General features: G+C 37.4%; 1 protein-coding gene across 3 annotated transcripts in view; it reads left to right on the top strand.

Annotated features, from left to right (window-relative positions):
- Positions 1-19,534, top strand: part of ppp1r21 (protein phosphatase 1, regulatory subunit 21) — a 101,158-nt gene that overhangs the window by 8,153 nt on the left and 73,471 nt on the right. Inside the window, exon 4 of one of the 3 annotated variants that reach the window (XM_073050620.1) lies at positions 6,710-6,811. In XM_073050620.1, the coding sequence (XP_072906721.1) occupies positions 6,710-6,811 (102 nt within the window). Of the gene's footprint in view, positions 1-6,706; positions 6,812-16,032; positions 16,126-19,534 lie in introns of those variants that run through there. The other 2 variants (XM_073050619.1, XM_073050621.1) reach the window with 2 other exon arrangements.

The raw sequence follows: 19,534 nt of genomic DNA, 5'->3' as shown, positions 1-19,534 counted from the left end.
TCCTAACTCGGGTCATAGCATAGAGATTTTCAGAGTGCTTGGTGGGTAGCAGATGCTTCCCAGGGGCCATCAGGTGGGAACCCCTCTTAGATGTTCCATCAATTCCATCACTACATCTCCATAGGGCTCAACAGTGAGATCCAGCATCCCAGGTTCACCCCCCTTCATATCTGGCCACAATGGGACATTTCAGGGCCCAGCTGCCGTCACTCCTCTTCATCCATAACCAGTGGTTGCTTTCCTTGGCTACTTCTGAGAATTCTTTTATAGCTTGCTGCTGTCCTGGCCTCAGACACCCAAGCCCTTCAGCATTCCGACCATGGAAGTAGCCACAGATATTTCCACCCTCTACTGGGAATATCTTTCATCTCTGCAGCTTAGCCCCTGTGGGCAGCTCAGCATATCTTGCATGTTTCCACTCATACACCTTGCAGACTGCATCTTCTCAGGGTACTATGAGCTCTGAACTTACTACAGCCTTCAGACTGCTGGACCACAAAACCAAATCTGGTTTCAGGGCAGTAGTAGCTATCTCTGGGAGAAATATTAACCTTTTGTCAAGGTCAACAGCCATGTTCCCAGTCATGAGCAGGCTCCAGTATTCCTGACACCAACCACGTTGCTGAGGGTGGAACTGTTTGTCCTTGCCGGAGAAAGGGGATGGTGGTTGTTCCAGTCGTATGAGGCTTAGCATTGTTATTCAGCCTTTGCTTCTCCACAATGGATGCCAAATGTCTGAGGACCCGTTTGTGCTTCCATGTGCATCGTCCTTGAGTGAGGCTTACTTTGCAAGATGAGCGGATGTGCTGATCTTCCACAGAGTGGACAAGCTGGTTCTTCACTGAACCACTGGTTCAGATTTTTGGGAGTTGGGAGAACATCATTAACAGCTCTTGTAAACTAATCTTTCTTCCTTTCTCTTCCCACAAATCTTTCCAGCTGAATTTTTTCCTCAATGTTTTTCCACCTTGTCCACTGTCTGTTTTGCCTGAGACACTGTTCTGATTTACCTGAGATTCCTCATCTGCTGCTCCTGTTGCTGTACTTTTTCCACCACCATAGCTCGCCTTTGCTTTTGTGTTGTTGGCTTTTGCCAAATGCGCCTATTTGAGCCTGTGCCAAGGCTCCCTCTTCCAGATTGCACTTGGCCCACCATGTCTGAAAACCTGAGTGCTCTTTTTACATGCATTACTGACTTTGCTGGACACTGCTTTCTCCCTGTTAAGGTCCCGGGTGCAGTGTCCTGGACAACACTGTCACAAGATTCCAAGAGAGTCATCTCAAGCCTCATCTTGACACATTTGAACTCTTCAGTCAGCCCTGTGACAGGCAACTCGAGGGCTCCTTTGCCATACAGTTAGATGTTCTTTAGCAATCTTCGTAGGCCCATCCACTTCTTAATAAAGGAACTAACTGTCCTCTCTAGCTTTCCAACATGAGTGACGGGGACTTCATATAGAATCAGTGGCTACAACACCCGAGGAGCAATCCAAACTGAAGGCACCAGAGCTTAATGTTTCCTGGCAGCAAGGTCTTATCGATGTCTTTAAGCCCTTTGATTTCTTCTGTTAGCAATTTCACTTGTTTTGTATCACTGAGTTTTACATTGTATCAATGTCCCAAGCTTTTAACTGGCATTTCTGACACACTAAGAGTTACTTTCCTATCCACATGGAACTTGTAGTTGACCAGCCTTCCCTTGACTACAGAAATGCTCCGAGACTACTTTGTTTTAATTGTCATTTGGGCCTATTTGATGTTTGAATGGAGCTTCTCAAGCAACCATTTGGTGCATGAGATGGCAGTTGTCAGGATGGTTAAATCCTCCATAAATGCCTGGATTGATGGTAGGCGTAGTCCTGACTTTTACTTGCAAATTTTGAGACTATTTTATCTAAATATATAACAAATAAAATTGGCTCAAGCGGTGACCTTCAAATTATTTTGAAATGTCACCTGCAAATAAGTTCCCTCTATCATGCTCAAGTGTAGCCCCCTGGCACACCTCAGGCTCGCTCAGCTCGCTTCCGTCTAGGGGGGGAGCAGCCTTCGGCCCCGCCAAACTGGGTAATCAGCTTGTGTGGATGCTGTGTGATGTCCCCCACACTGCCAACTAACAGACAGTACACCATATGTGATTAAATGATTACACTTTATAGCGAGTACTAGAACTAAGTGATTAATAACGATACAGTATATATGAAGGAAAAGAAAATAAAGAAAAGGCGCCAAAACTTAGCGAAGTCCAAACCACTTCGTGCAGAGCTGTTGGAGCTCAATTAATGAAGTCTTCCGGCCATCATTCGATCCCCTCAGACCTCTACTCGCAGCTCAGGACCACCTGAAGTGATCAACCAAGCACCCCCGGCACGTCTGTCTTCGTCTCCTCTCCTCACCGAAAATCCTGGCCTCGGACCCCCGCTTGCGGTCCGTTCCGTCGCCAGTTTACAGCATTGCATCCTCTCTCTCTCACCCCCTCGCGCCAAGAGAGAGAATAACATTAATCCCCATTGGTTAACAAACGAATACAATTCTCGTTATCAGTAATTCTAAACCCAAACAAACTGCGAGAGAAGGCATATATCACAACAAAGGATCTTTCCTACTTTTAACAAAACAAAGAAGCCATTTTGATTAACATAAGCAGTGATAAAGAAAAAAACCCTTACACCAATAAGAAACCCCCTTACACAAGTATCAGCTTTTTTGTGTTGAAGTTGAATATTAACCCATTCTGCTTAATCTTTCCTAACCAAATTAATTCCCTGTTTATTCTTCTCCTCCCCTCCCCCCCCACCTTCCTGCATGGGCTTTTGGTTTCCAGTCGTCTTGAGATCTGACTTGGTTATCATTGCATTGGCTTATTTGTGAGGTTCTACCTTGTCATTTTGTATTGTGGCAAAAACTATTCCCCAGAGGACAGTTTTTTCAAACTTCAATAAATTATGCTTGGAAATAAAATCTATATAATCTTCAGGTGCCTCAAAATGTTGTTTCTGTTCTTATGGCTTTCTGTACTGAAACAAGGAAATGAAATGGGTCACAAACAGGAGAAAATCTGCAGATGCTGGAAATCTTAAGCAACACACACAAAATGCTGGAGGAACTCAGCAGGCCAGATAGCATCTATGGGGAAAAGAAAAGTACATTGAACGTTTCGGGCTGAGACCCTTAGGCAGGACTAGGTCAATCAGAAATGTATGCTGGAGATAAATGATATATAAAGTTTCAGCTACCAAGGCTGCCCTGGAACATTGGACTCCTTTTGGTACTTTTTTTATGGATAGAACCATAGAACACTACAGCACAGTACAGGCCCTTCAGCCCTCCATGTTGTGCCGACCCATCTAATCCTTAAAAAAAGTACTGAACCCACACTACTGTGTAACCCTCCATTTTTCTTTCATTCATGTGCCTGTCCAAGAGGTTCTTAAATACCCTTAATATTTTAGCCTCCACCACCATCCCTGGCAAGTCATTCCAAGCACTTACAATTCTTTGTGTAAAAAAACTTACCCCTGATGTCTCCCCTAAACTTCCCTCCCTTAATTTTGTACATATGCCCTCTTGTGCTTGCTCTTGGTGCCCTGGGAAACAGTACTGACTATCCACCCTATCTATGCCTCTCATAATCTTGTAGACCTCTATCAAGTCCCCTCTCATTCTTCTACGCTTCAAAGAGAAAAGTCCCAGCTCTGATAACTTTGCTTCATATGACTTGTTCTCCAAACCTGGCAACATCCTGGTAAATCTCCTCTGCACCCTCTCCATAACTTCCACATCCTTCCTATAATGAAACGACCAGAATTGAACACAATTCTGCGCACAATGGTGCGGTCTCACCAGAGAGTTGTAGAATCAACATTACTCAACAAACATAGAAAAATATTTTCAGATGTATGCTTGCAATTGATTTTGAATAAGGTAACTGAAGTCATAAAGTCATGTTTGAACGTTCAAATATTATGCATTGAATTGGGGATCATAATTCCAAGACATTTCAAGTAAATCCAATGCTTACTGCATCCTTTTCTCAATGCCAGAGTGCTTTTATTTCTTGGTGGCGACATGATAAAGTGAAAAGCGAAATAAAAGGAATTGACAGAATTCAATGTGGGTTGCTGAACCATTATCTAAATTTTTAATTTGTTGAGAGCTTGATCTAGGTCCTGGAATTGTACCACAGTGCTCAAATAATGCTAAAACATGTAATGTGTTTCCAATCTGCAGGCATGTGGCAAAAGCTGCTTACAATAGACAGTAGGTGCAGGAGTAGGCCATTTGGCCCTTCTAGTCAGCACCACCATTCACTGTGATCATGGCTGATCATACACAATCAGTACTCTGTTCCTGCCCTCTCCCCATATCCCTTGACCCCGCTATCTATAAGAGCTCTATCTAACTCTCTCTTGAATGCATCCAGAGACTTGGCCTCCACTGCCTTCTGGGGCACAGCATTCCACATATCCACCACTCTCTGGGTGAAAAAGTTTTTCCGCATCTCTGTTCGAAATGGCCTACTCCTTATTCTTAAACTGTGGCCTCCAGTTCTGGACTCACCCATCAGCAGGAACATGCTTCCTGCCTCCAGCGTGTCCAATCCCTTAATAATCTTAAATGTTTCAATCAGATCCCCTCACATCCTTCTAAATTCCAGTGTATACAAGCCCAGTCACTCCAATCTTTCAACATATGACAATCCCGCCATTCCGGGAATTAACCTTGTGAACCTACGCTGCACTCCCTCAATAGCAAGGATGTCCTTCCTCAAATTTGGAGACCAAAACTGCACACAATACTCCAGATGGGGTCTCACCAGGGCCCTGTACAGCTGCAGGAGGACATCTTTACTCCTATACTCAATTCCTCTTGTTATAAAGGCCAGCATGCCATTAGCTTTCTTCACTGCCTGCTGTGCCTACATGCTTGCTTTCATTGATTGATGTACAAGAACACCTAGATCTCGTTGTACTTCCCCTTTTCCTAACTTGACTCCATTTAGATAGTAATCTACCTTCCTGTTCTTGCCACCAAAGTGGATAACCTCACATTTATCCGCATTAAACTGCATCTGCCATACATTTGCCCACTCACCCAACCTGTCCAAGTCACCCTGCATTCTCATAACATTCTCCTGACATTTCACACTGCCACCCAGCTTTGTGTCATCAGCAAATTTGCTAATGTTACTTTTAATCCCTTCATCTAAATCATTAATGTATATTATAAACAGCTGCGGTCCCAGTACCGAACCTTGCGGTACCCCACTGGTCACAGCCTGCCATTCCGAAAGGGACCCGTTAATCGCTACTCTTTGTTTCCTGTCAGCCAGCCAATTTTCAATCCATGTCAGTACTCTGCCCCCAATATCATGTGCCCTAATTTTGCCCACTAATCTCCTATGTGGGACTTTATCAAAAGCTTTCTGGAAGTCCAGGTACACTACATCCACTGGCTCTCCCTTGTCCATTTTCATAGTTACATCCTCAAAAAACTCCAGAAGATTAATCAAGCATGATTTTCCCTTCATAAATCCATGCTGACTTGGACTGATCCTTCTACTGCTCTCCAAATGTGTCGTAATTTCCTCTTTTATAATTGACTCCATCATCTTTCCCACCACTGACGTCAGGCTAACCGGTCTATAATTCCCTGTTTTCTCTCTCCCTCCTTTCTTGAAAAGTGGGACAACATTAGCCACCCTTCAATTAGCAGGAACTGTTCCTGAATCTATAGAACATTGGAAAATGATTACCTACTAGTGGAGCAGAATTGATCGGCTAAATGGCCTAATTGTGGTTTTCTGTCTTACGGTCCATTGTACAGTATCGTTGCTTCTGAACTTGTTTTTATTCATTTAACTTTACAGTTTAAAAAAATCACCGCTATCAAATTCAGTTTGTCTTTGATCAATTATTGGATTAACCAGGCTATTATCGTAGAATGATGCAACATAGAGGCAATTTGGACTGTTTATTATACATGTTAATGTACTAAAATTTTATTATCAGCATATATTTGCTGGGTTAGGTAAGTTTAGATTGTATTCGGATGTTGGACACGTTATTGCTAGGAGTCTAAGGGGAGTAGGGTTGCATTCAATATCCAGAGATATTGGAGATGGAAGATCCAGAGTTTGTCTGAATTGAGTTTGGAAGAAGTATTCCCAGCAGTTTTACACAGACTAATTGGGCAAAGTTTGTATTTGTTGGTACAGTTTGCCAGTTGATGTTCTTTTGGTAAGGTCAAGGTGCACTTGGTCTGTGTTTCTATCACATATGGCCATGATTTGTCTAGATTGACAGCATTAAGTTGGAGTATGTTAACTATTTTGTGAGAGGAATGAACAGCATGACTGGGAGAAAGTTTAGATAACATGAATTTTCCTAGCTGTTCTTAAAATCCAACTCCCTGTCAACCCTTTTTGGCTATATTTCCATAGAATTATTTATGGATAGAATTTTTTTTTTGATTGGTCATGATTAGAGTTAGTTTTACTCTGTTAAAAGTGATGTAAATGCGAATTCTGTTCAGTTCAGCATGGTTTCAGCATCACCCAGTGGTGAATAATAATAATTGCATTGATGTTCATGTATGCAGATGCTTGTCACTTATACTTTTATATTATTTCTGCCTTATAGAATATACAAGTGTGTAGTGATGTAATACCTTCTGTTGTAAATAGGATCTGACTGTTTTTTTACAGCAGAAGAGTGCTGATTCTCCATCTCAGCTAAACCAGCAACGACAGAGTGTTTTTGATGAAGATCTGCAGAACAAGATAGAAGAAAATGAACGATTGCACAAGCAAGTGAGTTAATTCCATAGTATCCAAGTTTTCTATTGGCAACTACATGAAGAGCTAGTAGAATAATAAACACTGTATGAGAAATTGAAAACATTGATAACTGCAATAGTAAGCAGTATTCTCAGGATCCTCATTTTTGAATGAGTTCTTGGCCCAGAACTCTAACTATGAAAATGGACAAGGGAGAGCTAGTGGATGTAGTGTACCTGGACTTCCAGAAAGCTTTTGATAAAGTCCCAATTAGGAGATTATTGGGCAAAATTAGGGCACATGGTATTGGGGGCAGAGTACTGACATGGATTGAAAATTGGCTGGCTAACAGGAAACAAAGAGTAGCGATTAATGGGTCCCTTTCGGAATGGCAGGCTGTGACCAGTGGGGTACCGCAAGGTTCGGTGTTGGGACCGCAGCTGTTTACAATATACATTAATGATTTAGATGAAGGGATTAAAAGTAACATTAGCAAATTTGCTGATGACACAAAGCTGGGTGGCAGTGTGAAATGTCAGGAGAATGTTATGAGAATGCAGGGTGACTTGGACAGGTTGGGTGAGTGGGCAAATGTATGGCAGATGCAGTTTAATGTGGATAAATGAGAGGGGTGTCACGTGATGAAGTAGGCTCGAGACGTTGGGAATCCAGCTCCCTCGTAAAAAGTAATGAAATAGGGTTTAAGTGAAGAAGAGTTAACAAATACCTACTAGAAACTATTTATAAGCAACTCAGGATTATTTTTAGATATGGCTCCTAAACTGAAACAGAAGAAAGCTACTACTTTGAAGACTGCGCAAGTCGGCGGGGAAAAAGGCCTAACCATTTCGGCGAAGCCTCGTACTCAAGTTGGATCTCCTCCCGGCGAAGTGCATGGCACTTCTGATGGTGTGGGACAGGAAGTTGCGGCATTGTCTGTGGTCTCTAAGAAGAAACGGCAAGAACAACGCATGCGCGAAGAAACAAGTATGCATGATGTTACGGATTCAAGCAACAATAAATATATGAGTTAGGCAGCGGTTTTTATAACAAATAACACGTTTATTAAACACTGAAAACAAACCCCCCAAAAGTAAACAAATCACTAACGTAACCGGAAATCAGCTGCGGTGCGGCAGCTTAAACAGTTCTTAAAGCGATGTTGCAAAAACAGTTCTTCAAAGTAGTATTGCAAAAGTTCAAAATGCTCACAGTCCATTTAAGGGAGAGACTTTTTAAGACGATTTAAATTCTCTTTCACGTCGCGTTGTTGCAGTTCCCAGTCGAACTACTTTTCCCACGAAGAATTTTACGAAGATGAAATGTAACGGCTTAAAGGCACTGACCTTTCCTTTACAAAACTGTTCCCAATCCTTTCTGCTATTTCACAGGGTTTAACACGAGAACAGTCAACGAATTCCTTCCGAATAAGGATCAAACAAGGTCGAACCTGTTTCACCGTCGAAATCGATTCTCCTCGATCTTTTAACTCTCGAACTCCGATCTTCACTCTCCACTGATTCTCAACTAGCAGTATTATAAAGAAACTGCTGGCAATGACCGTTTAAACTTTGGGCATTAGATAAAACTTCATCTTTCAACTAAACTGCGTCATAACATTAAATCATGCAGTGGCATGAAGTCAGCATGGCAAATCCAGCCACGAACTGCCCCTCCTCACAGGGAGGGGTCCTCCTTTTATACCCTGTTTAAAAAAAAACCTGTCACATGACCTCTACTGGCGGGAAAATGACGTCACTCCACCATCACAAGACCATTACCTCAAGTCCAGTACAGCTTCAACACCTGTTACGTGACAAGTACACCACTGTCACGTATCACGGGTACGTAACACCTCCCTCCAAAAAACATCTTTGGTCTGACAAGAACAAAAATTTTAACAATTATTTACAAGAAAAACAAATGTATAAATTTTATAACATACATAATATACAATACAGTATCATCATATAACATCTTACAACTCACAATACAGTAGGAGTGTTACAATTGTAAAAAAAACCACTCCATAAAAAAAATTACATTGTACATTCAACATCGAGATAGACAATCAGCAACCACATTATCTTTACCTTTAATATGAGTTATCACAATATTGTACTCTTGTAACATCAAACTCCAATTTAATAATCTTCTGTTTTTGTTTTTCATCTTACTCAGAAAAACTAACGGATTATGATCAGTGTAAACAATAAGTGGTTTTTGAGTTGTACCAACATATACCTCAAAATATTCTAAAGCTAAAACAAGAGATAACAATTCCTTCTCTATTGTCGAATAGTTTCTTTGATGCTTATTAAATTTCTTAGAAAAGTAAGCTACTGGATGATCAACCTCATCACCCTCATTCCTTTGCATTAATACTGCTCCTGCAGCCTCATCACTAGCATCTACAGCTAATGAAAAAGGTTTTTCAAAGTCAGGTGCCTTAAGCACAGGATGTTGACATATCATTGTTTTCAACTTTTCAAATGCTTCTTGACAAGGCACTGTCCACACAAACTTCACATTCTTCTGCAAAAGGTTAGTTAATGGAAGGGCAACATTAGCAAAATTCTTACAAAATTTTCGATAATATCCTACCATTCCCAAGAATCTTCTGAGAGGTTTTTTCCCCGTTGAGTGGGAATCTCTAAAATTGCCTGAACTTTTGCCTGAACAGGAGCTACCTCACCTTGATCCACAACATAACCAAGGTAAGTCACAGTGGCATGTCCAAATTCACTCTTAGCTAAATTAATAGTTAAGTTAGCTTTTGAAAGCCTTTCAAGCAATTTCTCCACCGCAATAATGTGTGCTTCCCAAGTATCATTTCCTGTCACTAAATCATCAATATAAGCATCAGTATCTTTCAATCCCTGAATCACAGAGTTAATCATCCTCTGAAAAGTACCTGGGGCATTCTTCATCCCAAATGGAAGAACATTATATTCATATAGCCCAGATGGAGTTACAAATGCAGAAATCTCTCTACCTCTGTCCGTTAATGGAACACACCAATACCCTTTCAATAAATCAATCTTTTTAAGGAACTTTGCTTTTCCAACTTTATCTACACAATCATCTACTCTAGGAATTGGATATGCATCTGATTTCGTTACAGCATTCACCTTCCTATAGTCCATACAAAACCTAATACTACCATCTGGTTTTGGCACCATAACACAGGGTGAACTCCAATTCGAGTTAGAATGTCTAATAATATTATTCTCTAACATATATTTAATTTCTTTCTCAGCAAGTTCACATTTTTCTACGTTCATCCTATATGGGTGTTGTTTAATAGGTTTGGCATCTCCAACATCTACATCATGTGAAGCTATAGTAGTCCTTCTCGGAACATCTGGAAACAAATCCTTATATTTAAAAATTAATTCCTTCATCTGCTGTTTCTGCTCTAGCTGTAAATGTGCTAATTTCTCATCAATATTTTCCAGAATGGTTGAATTTGGTAACCTGACAGAAACAATGTTGGATTTAGAATGAAATTCAGATGAATCATCTATCATGTTCCTAGTTAAATCAAACTCATTATCATTAACCACAACAGTCAGAGTATCAGATTGTTTCCCAAAATATGGTTTAATCATATTTATATGGCAAAGTTGTGTTGACCTTCTACGATCTGGAGTTTTTATCACGTAATCCACATCATTGATTTTTGACACAATTTAATAAGGACCATGAAATCTAGCTTGTAAAGGATTCGTTTGCACTGGGAAAAGAACCAACACCTTATCTCCAGGCTTAAACATCCTCATCCTAACTTCTTTATCATACCAAGGTTTCATTTTCTCCTGAGCCAATTTTAAATTTTCCTTGGCTAAGCTACAAGCTTTATGGAACCTGTCCTTAAATTTCAAAACATAGTCCCACAAGTTAGTGTGTATTTCCTTACTAATCCACTGTTCTTTTAATAAAACTAAAGGTCCTCTAACTCTATGCCCAAATACAAGTTCAAATGGACTAAAACCTAAAGATTCTTGTACCAATTCCCTTACTGCAAATAAAAGTAAGTTTATACCCTCATCCCAATCACTTTCATTTTCCACACAATATGTCCTAATCATATTCTTGAGGGTAGAATGAAACCTCTCCAAGGCACCTTGCGACTCTGGATGGTATACAGACAAAGTGATTTGCTTAGCTCCCAATTTATAAACTATCTGTTGAAACAATCCAGACATAAAATTACTGCCTTGATGTCCACCTAAAGGCACACTATGAGCTAAAGTCAAAATCTCATTTCGATAAACTTTAGGGACAACTAACTGGTAAACAATATTCCATTCCTCACTTGCAGGAATTGTAAGTGAGCTCCACTTCCTCATCAACACCCCTTTTTCCAAGTAATATCCTACTGGCACCTTCTCAATTTCATTATCTAGTAGAGCTTGTTCCCTTAATTTTATAATCTCAGGGTCTCTATTCTGCTCTGCTATCATCTCCTTCCGAAACAGAGATAAATCTTCATAGTCAGACTTACTCCAAGAATCTTGTTCAAACAACGAAGGTATGAAAGTCTCTGACACATCCTCAAAACTCAAATCCTGAGTTGAACAGTCATGAGTAACAACCTCATTCTGCGCATCAATCTTTTTAGCCATAGCTCTAGTCACAACACAGGAAGAATCTGTGTTAGAATTCATCTCTGGGTCCTCTGACTCCATTGTCAAATGTACTTCAGGAAAAACTTGTCCACCTGCCAAGTCATTACCTAACAATAAAGAAATACCCTTCACAGGTAAGCTAGGTTGTAATCCTACTTTAACAAATCCTGTAACTAACCCTGACTTTAAATTTATGCAAATGTACAGGCATAAAATCACTCCCAACACCTCTTATGTAATTTACCTCACCAGAATCAGACTCTTCATTAAACTTCAATACACTGTCTAACATCAGTGATTGAGAAGCTCCAGTATCCCTAAGGATTTTTATTGGCACCAGAGTAGATCCTTCTTTCAAGGATACAAACCCTTCAGTTACAAAATAATCATATCCCTTTTTAACTTGGTCAGACTCTAACAAAACCTCATTTGTGTTTATCGAACCCTGTAATTTTACAGGTGCTTCAGTGTGTTGCACACAAGCATCTGGAACTGCTTCCTTCTCTTTCTTTTTCAATCTGAAACAGTTAGCTATTACATGGCCAGGCTTCCTACAATAGTTACAAATAAGACCAAACTGTCTTTCCTTCACAGGTTTTCCTTCGTTCTTACCTTTCTCATTAACTTCTGATTTAATTTCTGATTTACCTGGAGTCTCCGTGTTATTTTTCCTCTTAAAAATTCTGCCCTGAGGAAATTTATTCTTATGGATTAAAACATACTCATCAGCTAATCTTGCACAGTCCTGCAATGTATCAGTATCCCTCTCATTTAAGTAGGTCCTTACTTCAACAGGAATGCTTCTTTTAAATTCCTCCATTAAAATCAGCTCTTTCAATGTATCATAGTCCTCATTTACATTTTTAGAAGAAACCCATCTCTCAAAACACACAGCTTTATCATAGGCAAATTCCACAAGTTTTTTCCACAGACTTCTTCAAACTTCTGAATCTTTCTCTATACGCTTCTGGGACTAATTCATATGCTTTTTCACAATATCATAATCAAGTGCTTGCGTAGCAGTTAAAGCTGTATAAACTTGTTGTGCTTTGTCTTTAATTACACTTTGTAACAACACTGACCATTTATCTTTCGGCCACTCTGAAATCTGAGCAATCGTTTCAAAATGTTAGAAATATCTTTCCACTTCTGTTTCACTAAATGGAGGGACCAATTTAATTTCTTGACTAGCAACAAACGGTTTTCTAGAACCAGAAGACTGATTCCCAGACCTTAATTCCGTCATTGCATATTCAAAATCCCTTTGTTTCTGATCAGCTTCTAACCTACAATGCTCCAACTTCATTTGTTCGATTTGCAACTGCATCTCCAGATTACTTATTGGAAACTACCGTAGATTCCGTACTACAGAGCGCACCTGATTAAAAGCCGCAGGCTCTAATTTTAGAAAGAAAATCAATTTTGTACTTGTACAAGCCGCACCGGATTTTAAGCCGCAGGTGTCTCACGTTGTAATATGAGATATTTACACAGAAAGATATTACACGTGAGGATTTTTTAAACTTTTAATTAAATCCGTATGGTAACATAAACAAATACATATTGCAAATGCTTTTTTTCGAACCGTGCCTGTAACACGGCTACTTTTAAATATACATACGTATCGGTAACACACAAATTACGTTGCGTATACTTTTTTACTGAACAGTGCACGAACAACATTCCAATATCTCCTAACGACTGGTAAAAAAATATATACTGCAGCCTACCAGGAAAAGTTATTGATCGCCTTTAACTTAAAAGCAGCGTTTTCGCTCGGGTCTAATATGCTCGCCCCCTCCTTCCCGTTTATCGCAAGCCGGTATTTCCCCACAAGACGCGGCGAAACCGGATGTGACGTCATAGCATCCCGGGATGTAGTACAGAAAACAAATATAGTTAAAACACTTCTAACTTTAACTAGAAAATACTAACAAATGAATTACTAAGCGAAAATATTATAAACTAAATAACTGCCATAAAGGCAGCACAATGCTTTTCTTCGAGTGTTTTCCATGTTGATGAGGGTGAGTACAAATGACTGATTTACAATAATTTAATTGTGAAAGTGCGCTTGATTTATCGTACAATTTCATTGGACCTCTGTGAACTACTCATCAATTTTATTGGTCTACTGTTACGAGGCAAAATGTTTTTGGCGGCATGAAAAAAAACCATGCATTAGCCGCACCGTAGTAAAGGCCGCAGTGTTCAAAGCTGTTCAAAGCGTGGGAAAAAAGTAGCGGCTTATAATCCGGTATCTACGGTACTCTAAAGTTGATTCATCAAAATCACCCGAATCCACATAGTGCGACGCGATTTTTCTCAGTATTACAGCCTTTATGTAGTCTTCAAAATACCTTTAAGTTGCAATCTACTAGCTATCTCAGACACCTCAGTTTTTTCGCCTTTGCTAACAACTCCGCGTCTGGCGAAGCCTGAAACTCATCAATATTCATTGTTGCCGAATACCACTCACAAACCAATCAAACAAAAGAATCAAGTATTCCTCTTGTCCAAAATACCGATTCAAAATTTAACAAGCATTTAAACGCAAATGATCCAATCCGGACGCAGCCCCCATATTTATGTTACGGATTCAAGCCACAATAAATATATGAGTTAGGCAGGGGTTTTTATAACAAATAACACGTTTATTAAACACTGAAAACAAACCCCCCCAAAAGTAAACAAATCACTAACGTAACCGGAAATCAGCTGCGGTGCGGCAGCTTAAACAGTTCTTAAAGCGATGTTGCAAAAACAGTTCTTCAAAGTAGTATTGCAAAAGTTCAAAATGCTCACAGGCCATTTAAGGGAGAGACTTTTTAAGACGATTTAAATTCTCTTTCACGTCGCGTTGTTGCAGTTCCCAGTCGAACTATTTTTCCCACGAAGAATTTTACGAAGATGAAATGTAACGGCTTAAAGGCACTGACCTTTCCTTTACAAAACTGTTCCCAATCCTTTCTGCTATTTCACAGGGATTAACACGAGAACAGTCAACAAATTCCTTCCGAATAAGGATCAAACAAGGTCGAACCTGTTTCACCGTCGAAATCGATTCTCCTCGATCTTTTAACTCCCGAACTCCGACCTTCACTCTCCACTGATTCTCAACTAGCAGTATTATAAAGAAACTGCTGGCAATGACCTTTTAAACTTTAGGCATTAGATAAAACTTCATCTTTCAACTAAACTGCGTCATAACATTAAATCATGCAGTGGCATGAAGTCAGCATGGCAAATCCAGCCACGAAGTGCCCCTCCTCACAGGGAGGGGTCCTCCTTTTATACCCTGTAAAAAAAAAACCTGTCACCTGACCTCTACTGGTGGGAAAATGACGTCACTCCACCATCACAAGACCATTACCTCAAGTCCAGTACAGCTTCAACACCTGTCACGTGACAAGTACACCAATGTCACGTGTCACGGGGACGTAACAATGAACAGATACTAACAAAACTACAAATCCCAACTACGGCTGGAAGTGAATCGGAAGTGGAATCAGATTCTTTGGGAAACAGATGAAGAGGAAAAGTAAGAGATTAAAGGAGACATAAGAGATATCCTGATATATATGATGAATGAATTAAAAGCTATAAGAACAGATATAAGAAGGATGCAGATTACACTCGATAATGTGATGGAAAATCAAAAGAAGATGGATAATAAAGTTAAAGAGATGGAAGTAAAAATGGAAGAAAACACTGAAAGAATAGATAAGATAGAAGACAATAATCTTGCCTGGACAACAGAAAGAAAACGGATGTTGGAAAAGATAGATGTGCTTGAAAACTCTAGTAGATGAAATAATATTAAAATTGTTGGTCTTATAGAAGGTACAGAGGGAGAAAATCCAATAAAATTCTTCCAAGAATGGATTCTGAAAATTTTGGAAATGAAAGAAGGAAGTCAAGTAATTGAAATTGAAAGAGCACACAGAGCTTTAAGACCAAAACCTCAACAAGATCAAAATCCAAGATCAATTTTGATAAAATGCTTAAGGTACCAAGATAAAGAAATGATCTTGAAGGCAGCTACTCAAGGTGCTAAAAAGAGAAATGGGCCATTGATGATAGAAGGGAAAAGAGTTTTTTTTAATCCAGACATAAGTTACGATCTTCTGAAGAGGCGGAAGGAATTTAATCCAGTGAAAAAATCTTTATGGGAAAAGGGCTATAAATTTTTATTGAGCTACCCAGCAAAATTGATAATTTTCCTGGATAACGAAGAAAGAAGATTTTTCGTTGACTACCGGAAAGCGGAGAAATTTGTACAAGAACTACCTGATATCCATGAGGGGGAGTAAAGAATTATAGAAATGAAGTGGACTAATGATGAAGACTGAAATAAGGTTGGACTTGACGGACATTTATAAGGAATAAGAAGAAAAAAAATAGTTGAGTATTAACTGGGAGTAGAGACATTATTTTCTTTTTTGTTTCTTCACTAATATATTTTCTTTTTTTTTGCGGGGGAGCTGGAGGAGCTCCTGATCGATGGCTGCGAGTTTCACGTGTACAATCATGGCGATTGCCATGACCCGTAAAATGGGGGGGGGGTTAATGTTGTGTTCTTTTTATTCGCAACATTAGTGGGGGGGTATTTTGTTTTTTTTAAATTTATTATCTTTCTTCTATTTTTCTTCTTTTTTGCCTGGATGGTTGGGGAGAGACTCATAGCAACATGGAGAATTTTAAAGAGTTCCCAAGGTATTATGAATGATTAATTTACTTAATTTTTAAAAAGTTGTAATGTTAATGGACTTAATGGACCTGTGAAAAGAAAAAGAGTTTTAACATATATTAAGAAAATGAAGGGAGATATAGCTTTTCTACAAGAAACACATTTAACAGAAACAGAACATAAGAAATTAAAGAGAGATTGGGTTGGAAATGTCATTGCAGCTTCATTTAATTCAAAATTGAGAGGAGTTGCAATTTTGGTTAATAAAACTTTATCAATTAATATACAAAATGTAGTAATTGATTCTGTGGGGAGATATGTGATTATACATTGTCAAATTTTTTCAGAATTATGGACTCCTATGAACATTTATGCACCAAATGAAAATGATGCAAAATTCATACAAGAAGTTTTTTTGAACTTGGCTGATGCACATGATAAAATATTAATAGGTGGAGACTTTAATTTTTGTTTAGATCCAGTTTTGGATAGGTCAACTAAAGTTGTTATAAAATCAAAAGTAATAAAACTAACTTTATCATTAATGAAAGAGTTAAACCTGATTGATATATGGAGAAAAATTAATCCAAGAGGAAGAGACTATTCATTTTATTCAAATAGACATAAAACTTATTCAAGGATTGATTTTTTTATTATCAAAAAATATTCAGGATAGAGTGAAAAGTGTGGAATATAAAGCAAGAATACTGTCAGATCATTCCCCCTTGATAATGACAATGATAATGATGGATAAGGAGGAATCGATCTATAGATGGAGATTTAATTCAATTTTATTAAAATGTCAAGATTTTTGTGATTTTATGAAAAAACAGATTCAATTTTTTTGGATACGAATTTACATTCAGTTGAGGATAAAATTGTATTATGGGAAGTGATGAAAGCATATTTAAGGGGTCAGATTATAAGTTATACATCTAAAATTAAGAAGGAATACATGGCAGAAATAGATCAATTGGAAAAAGATATCATAAAGTTAGAAAAAGAATCTCAAAGATATATGACAGAAGAAAAACAAAGACAACTTGTTAATAAAAAATTACAATATAATACACTCCAGACATATCATACAGAAAAAGTAATTATGAGAACTAAACAGAAATATTATGAATTAGGTGAAAGATCACATAAGATTCTTGCTTGGCAGCTGAAAACAGAACAGGCTTCTAAAACAATAAATGCAATTAGAACAAGTGCAAATAAGGTTACTTATAAACCTTTGGAAATTAATGAAACTTTAAAAAATTTTTATACTGAACTATATCAATCAGAATTACAAAATAAGATTGATGAGATAGATAAATTTTTATCACAGATAACCCTTCCAAAATTAAATTTGGAAGAACAGAAAGGATTAGATATGCCCTTTCCATTAAGAGGTTGAAGAAGCTTTAGGATCACTTCAGAGTAATAAATCCCCAGGAGAAGATGGTTTTCCTCCTGAATTTTATAAAAAAAAATTAAAGATTTATTAATTCCTCCTTTTATGGAATTAATAAAGAATGCATAAACTCCCACAATCTTTTTTAACAGCAATCATAACTGTGTTGCCAAAAAAAGATAGAGATCCTTTAAAACCAACATCATATAGGCCTATTTCTTTGTTGAATGCAGATTATAAAATAATAGCAAAAGTTTTATCTAATAGAATATCTAAATATTTACCAAAGTTAATACATATGGATCAAACAGGTTTTATTAAAAACAGACAATCAATGGATAATATAACTCGGTTACTTAGTATAATTCATTTGGCACAAAAAAAAGAGAGGAAATGAGTGTGGCAGTTGCTTTGGATGCAGAGAAAGCATTTGATAGATTGGAATGGGATTTTTTATTTAAGATATTGGAAAAATATAAGTTAGGAAAATCTTTTATACAATGGATTAAAACCTTAAATACTAATCCTCAAGCTAAAGTAGTTACAAATGATCAGATTTCAACACCATTTTGCTTAACGAGGTTAACTAGACAAGGCTGCCCATTATCACCTGCTTTATTTGTATTGGCAATAGAACCATTAGCTGAATTAATTAGAACAGATTCAGACATTGGGGGCTTTAGAGTTAATTAAGAAGAATATAAGATTAATTTATTTGCTGATGTTTTGATTTATTTAACAAACCCATTGCAATCTTTGCAAAGACTATCTTTTAGATTGGAAGAATATAGGAAAGTATCAGGGTATAAAGTAAATTGGGATAAAAGTGAAATTTTACCCCTTACCAAAGGAAATTATAGTCAATGTCGATTAGTAACTCAATTTCGATGGTCAATAAATGGGATAAAATATTTAGGTATTAGAGTTGATAATGATGTAAAAAATTTATATAAACAAAATTATTTGCCATTATTAAAAAAATAAGAGGATTTTGATAAATGGATGACGTTACCAATAACATTAATAGGTAGAGTTAATGCTGTAAAAATGAATATATTTCCTAGATTGCAATATTTATTCCAAACTTTACCAATACAATTGCCTCAGAAGTTTTTTCAAGAACTGAATAAATATGTAAGGAAATTTCTTTGGAAAGGAAAGATGTCAAGAATATCATTGGAAAAATTGACATATAAATTTGATTTAGGAGGGTTACAACTTTCAAATTTTAAGAATTATTATAAAGCAAGTCAACTTAGATTTATTGCGTCTTTTTTTGATAAAGAAAAACCGGCATGGATTAGAATAGAATTAGATAAGATAAGAGAAAACATACCAGAAGATTTTATATATAAATGGGAATCCAAATGGATACGGGAAAAAAAAGAATCTCCTATATTAAGACACTTGATTGATTTATGGAATAAGGTAAATATGGACGATGAGATAAATCTTTATTAGCTAAAAGAACTTTAATTCAAAATAGGCTTATTCCTTTTACAATGGATAATAAACTTTTACATAATTGGTTCCAAAAGGGGATTAAATATATAGGTGATTGTTTTGAAGGAGGTATATTGATGTTGTTTGATCAATTAAAAAATAAATATAAAATATCAAACAACACTCTTTTCTGTTATTTTCAGTTAAAGGCTTATTTACGAGAAAAGCTGGGTCAAACAATGTTGATGCCAAAACCTAGTGAAATAGAAATATTAATTCAAAAAGGAAAAATTAAAAAATTTACATCCTGTATGTACAATTTGATTCAAAATCAGACAATTAAATCAGGAATTCATAAATCAAGACAAAAATGGGAATCTGATTTGAATATTAAATTTGATGGAAAAAGCTGGTCAAGTTTATGTTCTGATAGTATGATAAATACAATAAATGTTCGACTTAGATTAGTACAATATAATTTTTTACATCAATTATATATAACGCCACAGAAAATAAATAGATTAAATTCAAATATGTCTGACCAATGTTTTCGATGTAATCAAGAAATTGGTACTTTTTTACATTCTACTTGG

The sequence above is a fragment of the Hemitrygon akajei genome, chromosome 7 (genome assembly GCF_048418815.1).
Source record: "Hemitrygon akajei chromosome 7, sHemAka1.3, whole genome shotgun sequence".
In the NCBI taxonomy this organism is placed as follows: Eukaryota; Metazoa; Chordata; class Chondrichthyes; order Myliobatiformes; family Dasyatidae; genus Hemitrygon; species Hemitrygon akajei.
This window is presented reverse-complemented; position numbering and strand designations above follow the sequence as displayed.